The 22,447-nt window shown below is 41.8% G+C and overlaps 1 protein-coding gene across 7 annotated transcripts in view; it reads left to right on the top strand.

Annotated features, from left to right (window-relative positions):
- The window catches only part of syngap1b (synaptic Ras GTPase activating protein 1b), an 88,254-nt gene that overhangs the window by 10,406 nt on the left and 55,401 nt on the right, over positions 1-22,447 (top strand). For all 7 annotated transcript variants that reach the window (XM_081714537.1, XM_081714546.1, XM_081714541.1 and 4 more), the window contains 2 exons: positions 13,365-13,498; positions 22,238-22,343. In XM_081714537.1, coding sequence (XP_081570663.1) covers positions 13,365-13,498; positions 22,238-22,343 — 240 coding nt within the window. The remainder of the gene's footprint in view (positions 1-13,364; positions 13,499-22,237; positions 22,344-22,447) is intronic.

Below are 22,447 nucleotides of genomic sequence, written 5' to 3'. Positions count from 1 at the left end.
TGGGTCATGAATTCGACAGCCAGATGAAACCACAGTTGTTGGGGTTTGGGCAGGAAGAGCAGCTTTCCTGCAGGAGGCGTGCAAGGTGTTTTGCTCTGTGCATAGACCGCACAGGATGCTACATACCTTACCACATATTGCTGCAAAGTCATCCACTAATAGCATGCTGTGAGGAGCTGGCCTATGTGTGTAGTGCCCAGGTGATGAGAAGAGATTGACTCTCCAAGGGCATATGCAGTTGGTTGGGAGGGCACTGAAGATATGGGTTTGTCCTTACAATAGCATGGTCCCGATCCCAGTGAATGGAACCCACAAAGCATGAGGATAGGAGTATGGGCTCCTGGCAGGCAGACTCGGCTTAAGCATTAAACTGACAGGTGAGGATGTTTGCATTGGTGTTTTTGGGCCTGGTCTGTATGCTATAGCGAAACGAAAAGCATGAGAAAAATACAGACCAGTGGGCCTGTCTAGAGATCAGTCTTTTGGCAGTTTGCAGATACTGTAGGTTCTTGTGGACAGTTATTACAGTGAATGGATGCGGAGCACACTTGAGCCAATGCCTCCATTCCTCAAAGGCTAGTTCCATAGCCAGCAGTTCTCAGTTTCCCACTCAGTATTTGCATTCTGCAGGAGTGAGCTTCTTTGAACACAAGGCCACAGGTTGCACTTTGGGCCTGTCTCCTGAACGCTGGGACAGGATGCCTGCAGCCCCCACATCAGAGGCATGCACCTCCACAGAAAAGGGCTTCAAGGGTTCAGAATGCTGCAAGACTTGGTTGCTATGCTTAAGTTCCTAATGAACCTTTGGTAAAAGTTTGTGAAGTCCAGAAATTGCTGTAGCTTGCACCATGTCTGGGGTCTGGACCATTGAATCACTGCCACTACCTTACAGGGTAGCATTTGTATGCAGACATTCTTGTTGATGTAACCAAGGACATTCACTTTGCGGAGGTGAAATGCATACTTCTCCTACTTGCAATAGAGATTGTTTTGTAGTAGAGTGTGCAGAACCTATCATACATCAAATGTTGGTCCATGTATCAGAATGTCCTTTACGTAAGCGATGACAGATCTACCCAGGAACTCCCTGAAGACCTTGTTAATGAGTGCCTGGAACACAGAAGGTACCATGGCAAGACCATATGGGAGAAACAAGTATTCATAATGGCTAAAAGAGATGCATAAGCCTCCATAAGCCTAATAAGATTATAGGCATTACATAGATCTATCTTCAATGACTACCGCTCTGTTGCCCTCACATCAGTCATGATGAAGTGCTTTGAAAAGCTAGTCAGAGACTTCATCACATCTTCACTGCCAGCCTCCATGGACCCACTGCAGTTTGCATACTGCCACAACCACTCCACTGATGATGCAATTGCACATCTGCTCCACACCACACTGACCCACCTGGACAAAGGGAGGGGTAATTATGTTAAAATGCTCTTTGTTGACTACAGTTCAACATTTAACACTATAATCCCCTCCCTACTCACTACTAAGTTGGAGGATCTAGGACTGCATACATCCCTGTGCGACTGGATCTCCAACTTTCTAACAGACAGACCACAATCAGTACGGGTGGGCAACTGCGCCTCATCCAAGAAGGACAGACAAGCACTCCAAAGGGTAGTGCGTTCAGCAGAGCGCATCACTCACTGACCTGCAGACCATCTACTACAAGCGGTGCCAGACCACGGCCAGGAGGATTGTGAAGGACTCCAGCCATCCCAACAATAGGCTCTTCTCTCTGTTGAGGTCAGGGAAGTGCTTTCGCTCCCTGAAGACCAAGACAGAGAAACTGAAGAGGAGCTTCTTCCCACAGGCCATTCGGGCCCTGAATCAGGGAAACTGATAAACTGTGGGGACCACCGCAACCATGTAACATAACTGTAAATATGTTCAATTACCACCATGTAACATAAAAACTGTAAATGTCATTTTACAAGATGGATCTGTACATTCTGTACTTGTGTACATACATATATACACAACCATATACATTGTACATTGTGTATATAAACATAATATACATATATTGTACATACATGGTTAATATATTTTTGTACATATATAGAATATATATTTCTCTATGCACCCCTGTTTTCTTTTTCCTCAGTTTGGACAGAGCACTCTCAACCATTTCACTGCGAGTTATACTGTGTATGACTATGTATGTGACAAATAAACCAAACTTGAACTTAATGAAGTATTTGGCTCCCTTCAACTGCTCCAAAGGCCTCATCATGCCTTCCTTTAAAAGAAAAAAAAAAGACACTGGCTGAGGCAGGGGAGGTGGAGGGTGAATAGTATCCTGAGCTAGGGCCTCTTTTATGTACTGCTACTTCACTTTCTCGTTCTCCTGTGATAGAAGGTAGCCACAGCTAGAAGGAGGAGTGGTGTTCACCATCAAGGAAACAGCACAGTCAGTGGAACGATGTGGTGGGAGCCAGGAGGCTCTAAAGGGACTGAACATTTTTGCCAAGTCTCTGTAGGGAGTAGGAATAGGCATGCTTCCATAGGAACCTGGACTCTCTGTCGAGGTGGACAGAAGGTTTATGACCATGGGCTTGAGGCAGTGTTTGTGACAGTAAGTGGACCACCTAGTGATTTAGTTTTCAGACCAGAAAATCTGAGCATCATGAAAATGTAACTATGGAAGCCATAGTGTAATAGGGGAGTGAAAAAATAAATGTTTTCTATATGGACATAGCTCGTGTATGGGGGAGTGGTAAGTGGGGACTGTGGCCTTTGCCCACAGGACTGCTATCCAGTACTCACACCACTAGTGATGTTGGCAGGGGGATAAGTTAGATGCTGAGTTTCTGGGCAAAGCTGTGGTCCATCATATGGCCTCCCTTTCTTGAATTATGGCTGAAACAACAAAAGAGAGACCTGTGTGTGACAATGTCAAGAACAGATGGAAAACTGGTCTAGCAGAGTGAGTTGCACTCATCTTTCCCTTGTCGTCAGCCTTGGTGGGAAGGGTAGCATTGCCAAGCTGGAAGGCTCTGACAGGGACTGCCTCTTTTCTTGCTGGAGTAGACAACACTCATGGAGGGAACCAGTGCCAAAGGAACCCATGTTTCTCCTCAAGGAGGCATTCCTATGTGATGGTAAGTTGACAATCTGGTTGAGGATAAAAACCTCTGGGCAAAATCTTGACTGATTGCAACCCATTCTTGCCTAAACTAATGTGGATTTATGAGGATTGATCACAGGTTCTAAATGGGATTGAGATCTGGGGAGTTTCCTGGCTATGGATCCAAAATGTCAAATGTTTTCTTCACCGAGACACTTGGTTATCATTTTTGCCTTGTGACATGGTGTTCTGTCATACTGGGAAAAGCATTGTTCATCATCAAATTGCTCCTGGATCGTTGGAAGAAGTTGCTCTTGGAGGATGTTTAGATACCATTCCTTATTCATGGCAGTGTTCTTAGGCAAAATTTGAACAAACACACTCCCTTGTATGAGAAGCAACCCCACACATGAATGGTCTCAGGAGGCATCACTGTTGGCATGACACAGGACTCATGGTAGCGCTCACGTCTTCTTCTCCAGACAATCATTTGTCCAGATGTCTCAAACAGTCTGACGGGAGCTTCATCAGAGAAAATAACTGTACCCCAGTCATCTGCAGTCCAATCCCTATACTTCCTGCAAAATGTCAGTCTGTCTTTAATGTATTTCTTGGAGAGAAGTGGCTTCTTTGCTGCCCTTCTTGACACCAAGCCATCCTCCAAAAGCCTTCACCTCACTGTACGTGAAGATGCACTCACATTTGCCTTCTGCCATTCCTGAGCAAGCACTGGTGGTGAGGTGATCCCATAGCTGCATCCTCTTTAGGAAATAGTCCTGGCACTTGCTTTATGATCCCTAATAAAGCTTGTCTACAAGAGATGTAGGACTATCAACATATATATATATATAGAAAGAGAGAGAGAGAGAGAGAAACAGAGTAATGAAATATAAGGAAAGTATAGAGGAGCTAAAGCATGAAGTTGGAGAGCTGTCTGATCTATACTTTATATTAGCAAAGCACAGGTTATTATCATATTATCATTATATTATCAACATTATTATCATATTAATAATGTACTTAAGGATAGAGCACTGGTTTCATGTGCAGATATCTGAGCCTTTAAGTAAAGGATACAGCAGCTACATTTTATACATTTTATCATGGAAATCTTGCCCATTCGCTGTTCATGTCAGTCTACTTCCTGTTATGTATGGATTTATTTTACTGCCAAATTTCGAGTACTGCAGTGCCAATAATTGTTCCTCTTTAAGGATCTGAATAACCCTCTGACACATTAGTTCAGGTCATCTCGGCAATGGGAGTTGAATGAAATAGGAGTTTGACTTTCTTGCATGCCCTGAAGCCTTCTTCACTGCGTTTGAACCTCTCTCCTTGAAGTTCTTGATGATTCGATAAATGGTTTATTTAGGCACAGTCTTACAAGTCGCAGTATCCCTGCCTGCGATGCCCTTTTGATGCAAAGCAATGATGAACCGGAGGCAACCATGGTTAAAAAAAGAGACAATGATTTCAAGCACCACCACCCCTTTTACAGCAACCAGTCTGCTCTTCTAATTCAATATGCATGATAGAGATATATCAGGTGCCTATGAGTTTATGTTCTTGGACAAAGTAAAAATAGTGGCTCATCAGGGGAGAGGTGCTTGCAACCAAGGCAGTTGCCCATATTTTAGCCCTCCTTATGAGCTGAATGATGATGGAAGACATCTTAGCTTCGTCAGGCATATGAGGCTTGTAAGCAATGTACAGTTCTCATTGTACAATGAATTACTTGCAGCCTTCTGGGTCCCCATTATAGACCTTGGGGTTAGCAATGTGACATTGAACACTGCTGGCTCCAGAGAGAAAACAGGGCTCACCTGCCTCAAAGAGAGAGCTCAAACAGAGACTCCACACAGCTGGTTAAACAGTCACAGCAGACCAGAGCTGGCTGATCTCAAGCTGTTGCTCAGCCAGTTCTAGCTAATGCCTACTGACGGCAGAGCCTTCGCAGACTCAACGCTTCAGTTAAAGCAGGAGCACTTGCTGCTCTCTCAAGTTCTGGCTTCTCATTCTGTGATATCTCATAGAGAGAGAGAGCGAAGCGTGAGCGAAGTTTGGCAAAAGAGGCGTTAACTAACTCAAGCAAGCAAAAAAAAAAAAAAAAGACAACGCCAAATAAACATTGCAAAGTCTCTCAGTACAGGCTGGTGACTCCAGTTAGGCAGCACTGGAGGCATGTTCTTGTGGGCTTAAATAATAAGGTGGTTAACAAGGCATAGGTGTGCACAGTTCAGTAAAGAAACAAAGTGATTGGGAGCAATGGAGCGGTTGTGAGTGTTCTGCTGGCTGGCTGCTGGTTGGACCATGACAGCTACATTATATTTTTGGTATTGGCTAGATGTGCATATACCTGTAACAAGCATCACAGTAGATTTGGTGATCATAATTTGGTGATAGCATAATTTCTGTAAATATTCTGGAGCTCTTACCCAACGTAACCACACAATTATTATATATATATATATATATATATACACACACACACACACACACACACACACACACACACACAGAGAGAGAGAGAGAGAGAGAGATAAAGACAAAATAATGAAATCTAAAGAAAGTATAGACGAGCTAAAGCATGAAGTTAGAGAGCTGTCTGATCTATACTTTTCATATAAATATTAGCAAAGCACAGGTGATGCAATTACCACTGCATTTGGTAATCAAACAATTAGAGGGCCCAGTGATTCTTCAAGACTATTATTTGTAGATCTGAGCTCAGCATTTAATATTTTGAAGCCACTAGTTCTCTTAAAACTCTTAAGAATATGAAGGTAAATCATTTTATTATTATTTGATGGTATAATTCCTTTCTTACATAGCACACTTAGCAGGTGAGAGTAAATAGAATTGTGTTGGATTCAATAAACATTAGCACAGGAGTAATAGTTAACTCTAACAACTTTATCATTAAATATCTATATATCTGTCTGTCTGTCTGTATATTGTATGATTGTATTTTTATGGCAGCAGAATTGTCTGTGTCCAAGGCAAATTTCCATTTGAGACAATAAAGTCTTATAAATCTAATCAGACATTGTACTTTTCATTATATTTAGCTACATTGCAATTGTCGCCAAACCAGGTGGCTATTTTAGCTGTGTTACTTAGCTAGTTACAAAGTAGATGATATAAAATCAGTTACAAACTTGAATCTTTATACAGAGGAAAAATGCAGTGTATGCATTGCTGGACGCTATGACTTCAGCTACTGTAATTATTACTTATTCTGTTGCCTTTATGCTAACTAGATAGTTTATTAGTTCCTAGCAATTGTTTTTCTTTCAGAACGACACTGATATTGGATTACAACACTTATTATCATGTTATCATTATATTATCAACATTATTATCATATTAATAATGTACTTAAGGATAGAGCACTGGTTTCATGTGCAGATATCTGAGCCTTTAAGTAAAGGATACAGCAGCTACATTTTATACATTTTATCATGGAAATCTTGCCCATTCGCTGTTCATGTCAGTCTAGTTCCTGTTATGTATGGATTTATTTTACTGCCAAATTTCGAGTACTGCGGTGCCAATAATTGTTCCTCTTTAAGGATCTGAATAACCCTCTGACACATTAGTTCAGGTCATCTCGACAACAGGAGTTGAATGAAATGGGAGTTAAATTAAAATTATTTTAAAATGTAATGGGAAGAACATAGATGAATCTAATGGAGTAAAAGTACATTTTTGGCTTCACAAATGTACTTGGGTAAGAGTGTAAAGTGCCCTCTTATAAAACAACTTACAACAAAGTGCAATTTGTTCAAAAAGTTACTTAAATAAATGTAAAGAAGTAAACGTATCACATATCTACCCACATTTGCTCTGCTCTGCAAGATTGATGAGCAGTGACAACCCCAGAGGTTTTTCATCAGATGGGGCCACTGAAAATATTGGGGTGTGCCACACAAAAACCAAAAGCCATGACTGAATTTCAGGAATTCTTTACTTTAAGATGGACAGACAAGGAGATGGAGAGATATGGAGAAAGGTGTTAAACTGTTTTTTGGGGTTTTTTTGGGGGGGGGGGGGGTTGTAGCCTCTCTGTGTGAGGGTTACATGTTTTTAATCTGAGCTACACATCTGAAAGTGTCATGACACAATCGGAACAACTGATTCTGTTATGGAAAATGAAAGGTTAAACCAAGGTTTACCTGTATGTGTGTGTATGTGTGTATGTTTGCAGTGGTTATGAGGATGTAAATCTTGGGTGAATCTGGACTACATTTCTATGTCATTTTTCTTCTGTTAATATGTGGAATCATTTTCTTCGTAGCTTTCTTGAAAAATGATTTATGTAGGGTTAGAAAGTCTTGTCTTGTGTTCTGACATTTCCCTCACACAAATAACCTACAGTTGTCTGGAAAAACTATATTTGGTATTTCTAAGTGCGTTTCAAACTACAGGCAATCAAAGCCTTTACTTCAACACCATTTTCCATAAACATAGACTGAAAAAATAAATTTGCTGTTTTTAAAAGGTAAAAATTGTGTTTTGTGAAATCTTTACCAAACTGGTGTCTACAAACACTAATATTAGATAGTATTAGATAATTAGATAATTATTAAAATGCATTTACAATGCATTTACAATGCATTTATAATGCATGGCATTCCTTATAGCATTTTATTTAAACCTTCTGTAAACACTAGTTTCCATACTAGTAAACACTAGTTTTCAAAGTAACCATATAAGTTATTGATGTTTTATCTTCCATAAAAGCATGATCATACTGAAATAATGATGTTAAGCTTTACTGTAGGAATGATGATGCATTTAGCAATTAAGTGATTTATTGCACTTTTGACTTTTTATAAACTTATTTGACTTTATACCTTGTTGCTACAGACATCACCTATGACTTTTCTTAACTAGTTTTGTGATGTCAAGGTTTCATTCAGTCAAACATTTGTTCTAATGGATTCATTATTTTCTCTCTCTCTCTCTCTCTCTCTCTCTCTCTCTCTCTCTCTCTCTCTCTCTCTGTTTTTGTCCATATTGAGGTGGAAAGATGGAAGGAAAGGTGTGTCTGAGTGATTGGCCTTAGAGTAATAATATAATGACACAGTTCTAAGTCTATCTCTGGATTGAGGACAGATCATCACTATAATTATTCTTTATCTCTTAGGACCCAATGGCTGGCCTGTTTTCTTCACACAACTCACACATGCAGACATATAGGAGAACACAAATATAAGAGAACACACAATAAAGTAATACAAGGTAAAATATAGACACAGAGGACACAATTGACTGCAGATGTTTGCATTTGCAGTCTGACAGTCGGATCGACATTGCAATGATCTACGCAATGTGGAATATTCCGCCCAGGAAGGAAACGCTGTCCAACGCAAATATGAAGACTTCATTTGGAATTTGCCTCTTGCCGTGCTAACAGTTTCTCCTGAAGTCAGTGTAAACTAAGGAGTCAGGAGACAGGGTGCAAGAGGAAAATGTGAAGGAGAAAGAGCAAAAAGACATGGGAAAGAGTCGGGAAAGACATGGGGAGAAGTGAAGGACTGTGGTATGAATGAAAGCGTGAAATACAGTGATATAAATAATCCCCAGTGAAAGAAGGTTCGTTATGAAAAGTTTATTTCAGTTTGTTTCTTTAAACACAGTGGTGACATTGGCACACTGAAGTACTTATATCTTTAAGAAGCTTGGTCCCTGTAATCTGTCAGGTAATCTGAGCAACGGTCAGAATGAGTGCATTGCAATTCCTTACGTTTAATAATAATGGCCTAAAGAATATGAAGCACGTCTGATCTTCTCTGATGCTGTAAATAGCAGTTATGTACTCATACCTTATGTTTGTACAGCAGCACCTATTAGCCAAACTGACATTGTGGCTTTTAATACATTTGGGCATAAACTTGTCTGATGATATATTTTTCTACATAAAAAAATGATTCAGCAGTATTGTTATTGTATATTCTGTGGAAACAAGAATTTGCCTTAATTTGTCTTTTGTTAAAAATATTTCTCTTGCCCAATCAAGCGTGAAATGGGTCAGTTACTCACCTTATGTGCATCTATTATCAGTCAAGTTATAATGTTTAACTAATAACAGTAATTTGATTTTATTTAGTTATTGGCTGATACTGGCTGATAATGTTTTGATATCATAGCCCTAGCAGGTGGTGAACAGCAATATCACAACTACCCCATTCTTTTTAACCTCTCATAGCAGTTTCTGGCTCTGTGAGAAGTGCTTCACCCTATATATGAATTATCATGAGAGAGAGAGAGAGAGAGAGAGAAAGAGAGAGAGAGACAGAGCGTGTGTGTGTTTGCTTGTGTGTGTGTGTGTGTGAGAGAGAGAGAGAGAGAGAGGGAGAGAGAGAGAAAGAGACAAGCAGCATTGGAGGGGGGCTGAGAGACAGATGGGTAGAAGGTGGAGGGACGAGAGGTGATGGGAGAGAGATGAAAGGAGCCTGCCAGTGAGTTTGTTGGGAAGTTGGAATTCATTTTTGTTGGCTGGGTATTAGGTCATTTTTTTCTTTTCTTCCTCTTACATGATGCAGACCAATTGCTTACAGTAAATTCTGCACAACTATGTATCCTATTTCCACTGGTTCCAGATCTGTAGCCCATTAAGTTTCATTGAATTAAAGATTTTAATTTTCCTGTGATGGTTCATACTGCCACACAGGTTTGAAGATGCAACAGATGGAGACTGGAGGTAGGTCCTGTCAGTCAGATGGCTTCCTCCTGTGTGCTGTGGCTGGAACCAATCAAATTCCACACCACTTGGTTCCAATGTGAAATTGCACTGAACCCACTTGAACTAAGTCATGATAGCTATCATTCCGTAATTCTTAGATGAAGTTTTGAGGGATCACTGTAAGCTCATTCAGCAATAACTCAAGCAGAGCACGTAAGCATGTTCTCCTCCCTTTCAGTCACCCACTTCATATGTAAATCTATGACACACTGTATACTAAGTGCTATATAGGGAGAGAAACAAGGAGAGAATGCCAAGAGAGAAAGTGTTGGTATTTCATGGAAGGCTAGGTTGCTATGGGAACAAGACATGGTCTCTCTTTTCCCAAAAAAGTATCTTTCTTTCCTCTTTTCCCTTTTTCCCAACCCCTTTGCTCTCTTCGCTTGTTCTCCTAGCTCCCCAAGTTTTTCATGTCCTCTTACTTTTCCCATCTTTGTCCCTCTCAAGCTCTCAAGCTCACTTCATCTCACCCATCCTCCTCCCCCCTCTTAACGGTCTCCTTCCGTCTCACGCGCTGTCTCTCCCACACATTTTAGCACCCTCTCCACCTCTACATTTCTCTCCCTCTGTTGTTCTGTCCAGCTCCATCCTTCTCTCCCTCCCCCTTCTCTCTCTCTGATCATCCCTCTCTTTAGTGCACACTTCTATTCTATTCTTTTCTCGGTTGTCATGGCAATAGGTTGGGGGCGTGCAGGAGAGAGGGAGCGCGAGAGGGAGAGAGTGGGTGTTTCGGAAGTGACATCTCTTGGGCAGTAACCTTGTTTCCTGTATGTGGTATGGGTGTGTGTGTGTGTGTGTGGGGTGGGGGGGGGGGGGGGGGGGGGTGAGTATGATTGCAGCAACAGTGACGCCCTGTGGCCAATCGTGTTAGATGACAGATTACAATGCGCCGAACACATATGCCCAGTTGAACATATGAAAAACAGAAATTCACACCAACTTATACAAATATGTTCAAATATGTTGTTTTATTATTGCTGTTTTGGAAATGCCTGTTTACTATGTGTGTATCTTTAAAGTCGAAATACATATTTCTGTGCCTCTAGGGACGTGGTTTCTCCTGACTGAACCGTGACACATCCTTGGCATTTGAAGACTTGTTATATGATCACATCTTTGGCAGAAATTTAGCCTATGGTCTACCGTACCACATTTGCAATTAACAACCTCTCTCTTTCCCTCTCACATTTTTTTTTGCGAGAATCCGGGAGGAGCATTCTAAAACTAAAGTCGTTTAGAAAACATTAAGCATTTTTGTTCTGTCTCCCTCTTTTCTGATGACTATATGTAATACTTGCTGGTGCAGCGTGTACGACGGGGCTAACAGGAAACCGGCGTCGCGCGTTCTGCCTCGAAAGTGACCGCTGCTATTCTCATATTAGTGCGTTATTAGCCCGGGGAGTTCTGAGCTATTGCGCGAATATTTTGAGCTCGGAGTTTGGAGCGCAGCGATGTGGATAATCAACCTTACCCCCGACGGGCTCCCTAATGATAACGCTGAGTAGGTCTGAATCGAACTCGTTTTTCAACGTCAGCCCCAGCCGCCACTGACAAACGGACAACACGACTGAGCCTTACTGCCGCCAGACATCAGCATATCTTCAGTGCACTGATGACATCCCGATTGTGATGTAACAATTGCAGTCGAAGAGAAGCACTGATACACGACATAATAGCCTTCTAAGATGAATACAGAGGACTACAGCTCCCATTATCTTCAGCCCAGTGCGGAAGGATAAAGCTTTCCATTGGCGACAGCAGCCTGGGTGGCTAATTTAGCCATCCCTTCGTTTATACATTCACATATATGACATTAAATCATCTTCCATATGCCTCACATACACTAAAATGTAGACGCAAATTTAGGCATAATAAATTAATAAAATAACCATCTTAAAAAGGACTACCGTGGAAGGTTGCTCCACCCGTACTTGCAGCCCACTTGAAGAGCGAAAACATGTTCGGTGTTTGCTGCCATTTACTTATGTCCGCGAACAGCTTTATTCTTAATGAAGACAAAACCAAGAGCATAACCTGGGTATTTCCACCCGCTGGTTGGGCCCTCTCTTTAGGACCAAGCTGGATGTGACAGGCAATTTCCAAGGCAGAAGAGATTTCGCCTTGGCTTAGCTTCAAGTGGACAGCATGGCGCTCTGTAGTGGGTCTTCTATACTCCGCCAGTGAGGCCAGTCTCTGAGTGACCATGAGATAGTGTCTTCATAGGGTTTGCTCCGCATATATTACGTTGCGGTGAAGAATGGTAAAATGACGAAGAAGCGGGCTTCATCAAACAATTTCGTTTGTGTAAAAGCGCATTTACATGTTCGCTGGTAAAAGTTAGAACGTGTAAATGGTGAGGGTGCAACTTAGAAAAGTGCAGTTTCAATAAACATTAGCCTGATAATTTAAAGATAGGTTACATTACATACCTTGTAATAACATGTCCCGCCCAACGTCCCAAATTCAATTTGGACATTTCTTGATAGCGTTCAATTGCCTTAGTGGGGGTTGTCGGTTGAAACTGTGATTAGATGATGAATCGTAAAATGGACATGTAGGCAGGGCAGGTTTGCATACCTGAGATATGGCTTCATGAGCCGGAGTAATTGTGGAAATCCCATCGTGTCATGTAGAAGAGCTAGGAGATGATGTAAAAGTGTCAAACGCTGCAGTAATTTTTTATGGCACTGGTATCGGTTGAGAGGACGTGGACAAGAGACATGACAGTTTTAGAGATGCGTATGAAGCCAAAAAAAATAAAAATAAAATTGAAATCCAGTTAAAGTTTTAAAAGAGTTTTAGTGTCAAGCTTGATCCTTTTGGGTCATTTTGTGAGTGTTTTAGTATTCGGTGTAATTGTAACAAATGTAAAAGTAAATTATATTACATATTCATATATATATATATATTCAGCATTTAAATAATAAGTATATTAATAGAAATTGTAAAATTAATTACTTTTGTGTAGAGGTTGACATGCTAAATTTTCAGCAAGAAGTTGTAAAGACCTAGGGCAATACTTGAACTGTGAAAATGTTGTTTTCAGTTGCCAGAATAACACCTGTAGTTATTGTAGTTTATATGCTGAAACAATGAAAATCATATGACTACAACCAAAACAATAATGTATGACATAGCAGTGAAATGTGAAATTCATGTGAGTTCACAACAGAGAGTGACATCTTACATCAAAAGGACCTAATGTCTATACTTCTCACTCTTATCTTGCTGATTTTTCCCCCAGTTCTTTAAATGTTATGCTTTTTTATGAAGCACTTTTGTTTAAAGCTCATTTAACGCTACATCCTTGTTTAGTTACTAAAGGTATTTTTGTTGTTTCTGCTTCAGGTTCTTGATCTTGGTGTAATCTTTCATTGACGTCAATCAATTATATCAGTGACGTTATCTCTCTCTCGCTCTCTCTCTCTCTCTCTCTCTCTCTCTCTCTCTCTATCTATCTATCTATCTATCTATCTATCTATCTATCTATCTATCTATCTATCTATCTATCTATCTATCTATGCCTCACCTCAGATGCAAGGTATGCTGTTCCCCCCTCCTATCGTCCCCAGGCTTCATATGCTGCGGCACCGTACGAGCACCCTGGCTGGGACCCACGTCACTGCATGATCTCTGGGAATCAGCTCTACATGTTGGACCAGGAGGAGGTACTTAAGCATACTTCTCTCTACACTAGGCATTGCCACCAGGAGAAGTAGTAGTGATACTGTACTTGTAGTGAAGGTTTATTTCATACAAAATCTCTACAGCTTCATTTGGTTTACATAGAAAGTAGAACACTAGCTTCCCAGCTATCACTCCCTACTTATTTCAACCCCAACTAGAATTTTCTATAAGAAAAGGCAGCATGGTTACATAATTGCTTATTTATTAATGCACTGTAAATCGTTTAGATGTGAATGTGAATTGAATAGAAGTCTAGGGGGGATGCTCCTGTCTCCTCCCTGTGTCTTGCTGTGTAGAGACATGACCTACAATGTATGTGCAATGTATGTACAGGTAAGAACTCTGCTGGCACAAGGAAGACTGAGAGAACCACTGATCAGTGTGGCCATTTTGCTGTGTTTTCAGATAAGGCCACACTTTGAATAGATTTAAGTCAGTCATTACCGGCTAATGACTGTCACCTCTGTAAAGATGGGCAGGATGCCACGGATTTCCTACCAGGGACAGTGAGTGTGTGTGTGTGAGAGAGAGAGAGAGACAGAGCGAGAGAGAGAGAGAGAGAGAGAGAGAGAGAGAGAGAGAGAGAGAGAGAAGCACCAGTTCAGGTTTTGCTGTTGAGAAATGATATTGGCCTAGTACACCCTTTGGTGATTAGGGAAATGAGGCTCCCTTGTTACTTTCATAGACGGGTTGTTGCGTTCTGATCCTGGCCATGGGCTTACACAGCGTGACTCAGGGTTCTCAGCATGACTCATGGATCTCAGCATGACTCAGGGTTCAGGGTTCTCACCCTTCCACTGCATGCACTGCATGTGATGGAAAAACCAGCTACAGTACTGCTACAGTCAGCTTTCAACTCTTATCCCAACTTGAGCTGGCACAACATTCAGCACCTGACACGACAAAACAGCAGGGGTGCTGTTATATGCCACAGGCCCCAAAAGAGGGAGCTAGAGTGCCACAGGTGACTTCCTACCACCGTGAGCGAATCCTACTGATGTGCCAAGGAGGCTCCATGTGCCAGGTCTAGCGTTGACATCGCGGCTGACTCGTGCCGCTCCATGCCATGCAGACACGTCGCTACATAATCTGGACCCAGAGAACTGCTACTCTGGCTGTGAGTGGGAGGCAGCCATTCTTGTAGCTGGCCCTGCACAGCGCTGCCGAATTAAGAAGAGTCGCGAGTAAACAGAATTGGCCTTCATGGCTGTGCTAGCTGCATTCTGCTCTCCTCTCCATATGCTGCTGCTGGCCGAAGTGGCAAACTGGTTCATTAGTGCGGACATGGGCGGGGAGAGGAAGGTGGTTGGGGCATGGCTTACTTTTTTCATAGCCACAGTCATCGCAGGACATAAAAAGGGGCTCGCAAGAATTGCTCATGACTGCTTGCACATATTCATGACCCATCGGAAGAGATTATGCAATGAGCGCCTTGCATGAATCACTTCACAATATCAAACTGTTAGATTGAAGTGTTACATGATGGACTGAAAAGGCTTTGTCATTCAATGGGTGTCTGACTTTCTGTTGGTTGAATCATTGTGCTACAAAGAAAGTAATACTGCAATTTGTTATTATAGGCTTTATGCCACAGGATGTGATAGATGGAACAGGTTTGATATTTAGAGGAACGGGTTTGTCATTCACCCTTGATAAATCTTAATCACCATCTGTTTGACTTCCTGAAAAACTTCAAAAACTGCTTCTGCATTTTTCCATGTTCACTGTTTCTAACTGATTTATGTACATCCTTTATAAGTCTTTAAACTAAGTCCCAATGTGAAAATTTCAGACATATCACCTTTAATACTCAATTAACAGCCTCTTCACAGCTGAAGCTTTGCCCTTTATTGTCTATTAAAACTGCAGCCTTAATCTGTCGGCTGTGTGATGCTGATTCCAGCAGACAGGCCTCGACTTTCCTCGTTAGCCCCCGAGTGCCAGTCTGTGATTGGCAGACACACAGGTCAAGATGACGAGGCCCGGGCTCCAGTTCACAGCTGCAGGGTCCGTCGCTGGTCCAGTCATCGGTAGGGTGCCATCAGGCCAGGCCCTGATTGATTAACGCTCCATTCAGGCTAAATGCATTACACACCTGCCCTGCCATCACTCAAGTTCCATGAACTCCACATCTCAACACAGCTGGGCCTGCTTAGACGACTCTGACACATGGCATTTCCCCCTGATGGGCAGCTTGGGTCGGCATGCCAAGTCCCATTTAAAGTGCATGTTTTCCTCTGCCACTGTGGTCACGGCACTGCTGTCTCGTATCCTACAGTGGTTGTGCTGTGGAGATCGTTAGGAAGCCAAACAGGTGGAACGAGGTAGAGATCAGACTGTAGAGATAGAGCAGGCTTGTCCTACTGTTGTGGTCTCTCCCCCTGTGTTTTGTCCACTTCCCCTACCCCATGTTTTCTGGCAGATAACACTAAGCTATATAATTGCTGTCAGGCCAATGCAGGTGAACAGCTGTAGTCTGTGCCTGTTTCACTCAGTGTCTCTGAACCGCAGACTGCCAATCGTCAGAATAGTGCAGGTGTTTCTCCCGGCATGACCCAGCGATGGCTATTTGCATAGACCTATCTATGAGATGGGTCCCAGTCTCTCTTTCTTTGTTCACTTCAGAAAGAATCAGAACATTTGAAAAGCACCTTTGTTGGGCACAAGATCATCAAGGTTTTCTCAAGGAAACTTTGGAAACTAATGAAAACTAATTGTGCAGATCCTGAGGTGTCAGATTGTTAGCTAAAAAGATTTTGTCTTCTTAATTATTAGACCCTAAACATCTTTTTGTTGTGTTTTTCTATGATTTGCTCCAACCCAAGAGGTCAAAATCTGATAAGATTCAGATAGGATCTTTTGAAAAACTTCCCCAAAAGAAAAACATAATCTGTCATAAGATTTGTAGATTGTACATGAATCATTCTGCTAGTAAAAGACATTTGGAGTCTGCAACTTCAGTTTACCACCAGAGGGTTCGTGTTCATGGGCCAGAGGACTCCGGGCATCTGGGTCACAACATCTGCTTCCAGACCAGCACAGATGGCTTCTTCTAGATGTAGGAGTTACTTGTTGAAACATTTCTGATGCATTATTCAGATGCTGGACATCTTTCATCTTGAGTCATAATCTGGCCAAGTGTTCCAGAGGTGAAATTTTATATTAGCTTTAAAAAAGCCAGTGTGTGATGGATGTTCTTAACATCGCTTTCTTTAAAGTTATATTTCTTATGAATCTTCATGTTTCGTATGAATTTTTCTGACAGGACTGCCTGATTTTTCAGGTTCAAGTTCAAGTTCAAGTTTGGTTTATTTGTCACATACATGGTCATACACAGTATAATTCGCAGTGAAATGGTTTGAGAGTACTCTGTCCAAACTGAGGAGAAAAAACAGTGGTGTATAGGGAAATATATATCTATATATATACAAAATATATTAACAATGTATGTACAATATATGTATAATATGTTCATATACACAATGTACAATGTATATATGGATATGTATAAGTGTACAGTGTACACATGTACAGTGTACAGTGTATAAGTGTACACAGTGTACAGTTCCAGCTTACAATTGAATATTTACAGTTACATGGTGGTGGTGGTCCCCACAGTTTATCAGTTTCCCTGATTCAGGGCCCGAATGGCCTATGGGAAGAAGCTCCTCTTCAGTCTCTCTGTCTTGGTCATCAGGGAGTGAAAGCGCTTCCCTGACCTCAACAGAGAGAAGAGCCTATTGTTGGGATTGTCCTTCACAATCCTCCTGGCCTTGGTCTGGCACCGCTTGTAATAGATGCTCTGCAGGTCAGGAAGTTCCGTATGAGTGATGCGCTCTGCTGAACGCACTACCCTTTGGAGTGCTTGTCTGTCCTGCTTGGTGCTGTTCCCAAACCAGACTGTGATGTTCCCCGTGAGGATGCTCTCGATAGTGCAGGTGTAGAAGTTCCGCAGTACCTTGGAGGGCAGTCTGAAGTCTCTTAGGCGTCTGTGGTGGTAAAGATGCTGACGAGCCTTCTTTGCCAGGGACCAGGACAGGTCCTGCGAGAGGTGAACACCAAGGTACCTGAAACTATCTACTCTCCACCATGGTTCCACTGATCCTCACAGGTTGGTAGTGCCGCTCCTGCTTCTTGCTGCAATCCACGATCAGCTCCTTTGGCTTGATGATGTTTAGGAGGAGATTATTTTCCTGGCACCAGTTTTCCAGGTGTTTAATCTCCAGGTAGGCCCTCTCATCGTTGTCTGAGATCAGGCCCATGACGACAGTATTGTCAGCAAACTTGACAATGATGGTGGAGCTGGAAGTGGCTGTGCAGTCATAGGTGTACAGTGAGTAGAGCAGGGGGCTTAGGACACAACCCTGAGGAGCTCCAGTGCTGAGGGTGAGGGTGGATGAGACACAGTTGCCCACCCGTACTGATTGTGGTCTGTCTGTTAGGAAGTTGGAGATCCAGTTGCACAGGGATGTATGCAGTCCTAGATCCTCCAACTTAGTAGTGAGTAGGGAGGGGATGATGGTGTTAAATGCTGAAATGTAGTCTACAAACAGCATTTTAACATATGATTGGCTCTGCAAATCATTTAGACAGAGCTACTTGGGCATTTTGTACTGATATCTTATTATTAACACTTTCATGCTGGTTTAATAGAGCAAAGTTCAATGAGCTCCTGCTGTTTAGTTGTTTACTGTGTAGACTATGAACAGGACTACTAATTGGTTCTCACTGAATAATCAGAGTACCTGTGCCAAATATTTTGAGTCATTTCTTAAAGCTGGACCTGGATTCTCTGTACAGATTATTTCTGTAAAGATGCTTTGTGACAACACAGGTTGTAAAAAGCAGTAAATCAAATAAATCTACATTTGAATATTGGATTTAAACTACAGTGTTCATTGGATGCTCTGCTCTGAAATATGACCTTAAATGCAGTTACTGAAGCAAAGCACTAAAGTCGATAAATTGCTGAAGTCTATAAAAATGTGGTTCACACTGTAATTCACACTGAAGAAAAAATAGTTTTGGTAATGCACAGATTAAGGTTCCCTTCCCAAATATTTACTTTCATTAACAAACCATAATCTTAATACACATTAATGCACAGTAAGAACACACTTAGTGAATCACTGTCCTGCTGTGTTTTTGCTGATCATCACATACACATTGTCATCTTCAGTAACATGAAGGCACATTCTGTGGTCTGCAAAAAAGAAAAAAGAAAGTATGCAAAACTATGATTTGAGGTACTAAAGTTTTCTAGAAGTACAGATGTTTCAGTCGCACCTGTTTTCTAGAAGTACAGATGTTTCAGTGGCACCTGTTTAGAAGAGATTGCATGCAGCTGGGCCTAAATGGATGAATCACGTTAATTGAAGTGAAAAACATTGCTAAAATGCAGCACATGGTGCATACGAAAAGTGTTTGGACCCTTTGAAATTATCCACATTTTGATATATTTCATATTTACCTTAAAATGGATCAAACTCGTTCCCCCCACCATCATCTTCACTCAGTACTCCACAATAACAAAGCAAAACAGGTTTATGCAATATATTCTAAATGTCTTAAAAATAAAAACTGAAATATTCCATTTACATAGGTATTCAGAACTTCACTTAGTACTTATTTAAATCACCTTTGGCAGCAGGGACAGCTTCAGGTATTTTTCGCAATGATCCTGCAAGCTTGACATCTTTTTATTGGAAGTTTCTCCCATTCGACTTGGCAGAACCGTTCAAGCTCAACCAAATTGGATGGGGAGCATCAGTGTACAGACATTTTCAGGCCTCTCCAGAGATGCTATATTGGGATCAGGTCTGGTCACTGTCTGGGCCACTCCAAGACTTTCAGAGTTTTCCTGAAGCCCTCTTGTGTTTTCTTGGTAATATGCTTTGGGTCATTTTATTGAAATATAAATATTTTCCCCAGCCTGAGATCTTGGGAACTCAGGAAAAGGTTTTCACACAGGGTTGCTGTATATTTTTCTACATCCATCTTTCACTCTGTCCCATTCCCTGATGCAGCAAAACATCCACAAAGCATGATACTACCACCATGTTTGACTGAAGTGATGTTACTAATGAGGTGATACTGTGTCTGGTTTCCTCCATACATGATGCTGGGAATTATGGCTTGAAATAAAGACTCAAGTGTGTTATTTCAGTCTTTTCTTTTTAAGAAATCTTTCAATCATTTCCAAAAACCAAATTCTCCTTTGTCATTGTGGAGTAATTTGTGTAGATATTTGAGGAAAAAATGAATTTATTTTAAGATGAGTCTGAAACATAACAAAATGTAGAAAACTTGGAACAAGTCTGCAAACTACTGTACTGTAAGTGTTAGATTCAGTGCATCTAGCCTTCATATTGCAGGTACAGTAGTTTCATGTTGCCATCTTATTGCAGTCAGATATGTGTTACAAAATGCCTTAGTAGCCCATATTCTAGAGATTCCCCTGATAAAAGCCACAGTGAAGAAGGTAAACTATAATGTCTTTCCTTTCCTATATTGGTCAAAATCCACAAAAGTACAAATACAGGTCGACAGCAGATGAGAGCAGAGTTTTTTGGGACCTTGGCCAGCACCATTTGCATGATAATATTATAGTAACTTGGGATTTAAATGCTGAAGCCTGCATTTGAAAGCGTTTCAGTTTACCCAAACCCAGATGAGTTATATGATCATAAAACCCCATATTATGCCAGCCAACACCTTGTAAACAGAGTTTGCTGAGCATACCACAGAAAATAGAATTCCATTGCTGAACGAGGCTTCACAGTGGGTGACTGCACAAATAAAAGGGCTATTGAGTCGCTAAGGGAACGTTGATCTTGCATGCTCATGGCTCATGCAGGACTGCTTCTAGTCCATATGTGTAATGCATCTGCAAGTGCAAATGTGTCATTTTATTAAAGTATTAATTTCCCAAATTTTGTTGTAACCAGCAGGGTAGGTGCTTCTGGCAACCAAGCATGAAAGCATTGTAATGCATAGCTTTGCCTTAAGTTGTTAAACCTATTCTAATTAGGTTGTAGTGAGAGGTGAGTTGGATTTATTTTTAAAAGAATAGGAATGAACAACAGGCTAGACTACTTCAAGGTGCGAGTCGAAGATGCACCACGAAACATCATTAGCATCTATCATTAAAAGCAGCCTCGGATGAGTGACGTTCTTTTGTACTTTTTATACTACCTTTTGTTTGTACTTTTTATACTGCCTTTTTTGTTTTGGCTTTGATCATTTGAAATGTGGGTATACACTCACCAACCACTTTATTACAAACACCCTGTGTATGTGCACTTGTAAGCTATAGCCCAAATGTTGCACCACACAACTGTATATAGCAATGCCTCTAGCAATTGCTTTATTGACCCAGTAGTGACATTTACTTGTGTATAAATTCCACCAAGACTGCTGTGTCTGCTGAGCTTGTACCCATCTACACCCAGAACCATGCTCCTGCTTTGTCAGTATGAAATGGACCAGTGATGAATAGGATATGTGCTGGCTGATGAGTTGTGCATCAGTATATATGTACACAGTTTGAAATTGTACACATCTAAAAATGTACCTATAAGAGAGGTAAATCTAATAAAGTGATCCACACATACAAGGTTGGGATTCATACTCATATTCATTCAAAAGTGGCTGGAAAGTATAATATTTATGTTTTGCAGTGTAGCTATTGATCTTTTTCCTGTTGTATGATGGAAAAGAGAAGGGTCCTGTCATCCTTTCAGTGAACAATGGCCAGCTGCACTCTACAAGACTCCAGGATATGGAGAACACACATCACAGCTGGGATAACCTGGGATAACCTCTTTAAACAGTCAAGCATCCAGTGAATGCACCTGTCCGGAATTCTGCATTACATAATTTTCCATTTCTCAAACACAGCACTCAAGTTGTAGCTCTTAGTGCAAGGTCCTGCTGCTAGCTCCCAGTGTCGCGTGATGATGAACGGTAGCACCCTCTCTGGTCATGTGGCCTCCCTTGAGTTCAGGTGACAGGGAGAGTTTGAAGCGCACGCCAGCTGGAATTGGTGCTTGACCCACTGCTGCCTGCCTCATTTATCACCTTAGGCCTCAAGAGAAGTGAGCAATATCCCCACTCTCCACTCTCTGCGGACTGATCCTATCTGCCTTAAGACAGCAGCCAGAACAGAGAAGCACTGCCCACACTGTTACACACGCCTCCTAGCAATTTGTTACATCCCTGGTCATTTGGAAGCAAAACCTGCACTACTTTATTTCCCCATTATCTGTCCTATGGAAGGCTGCAGTGTAATGAATAAGGAGCTCCGCTCTCTTTTGCTCTCCCTCTTTCTGTTTCTGTCTCTCTCTCTGTCTCTCCCGGGAGGGGCTACAACACTGTCTTATCCTCTGGGAGCTGCCCTGACACAGCACCTTAAATAAACACCATATTTAATGTACAAGGCCATGATTATTTTCTTCTTGTCCCTCTAAAAAAGCACCCATGTTTTTAATTAATTCAAGGAACCCTCACTGAACCTACCCTTCCGAACGTCTGAGGGCAATTTGGTTTACGTTAGCAGGATGCTTTTCTCCCCCTGACGTGTTAAGGTTAGGACACTCTCCACTGATGCAGCCAAATGGCGTCGCGCAGTAGTCATGTTCACAGGGCCAGGGAGCGTGACGCCCAGTGGTGCGGTGTCTCCGAGGTGACCCGGGTTGACCCTCTGCTCTGCTCTCCCACAGGTTCATCCTTTGCTGATGCGCGAACGGCGCTCCGAGTCGCACAGGAACAAACTGCTGCGACGTACGGTCAGCGTGCCGGTAGAAGGGCGGCACCATCCTGAGATGGGTGAGTGATTTACACACAAACACACACAAAACATAAGCCGCCGGCACATCTCCACTGTGCCTGATGCTTGTACGGCTCTAATACACATCCCCTGTTTCTGGCTG

The sequence above is a fragment of the Electrophorus electricus genome, chromosome 1 (genome assembly GCF_041902795.1).
Source record: "Electrophorus electricus isolate QZ-2024a chromosome 1, ASM4190279v1, whole genome shotgun sequence".
NCBI classification, from domain to species: Eukaryota; Metazoa; Chordata; class Actinopteri; order Gymnotiformes; family Gymnotidae; genus Electrophorus; species Electrophorus electricus.
The sequence above is the reverse complement of the archived record's forward strand: the minus strand, read 5'-3'. Positions and strand labels throughout refer to the sequence as shown.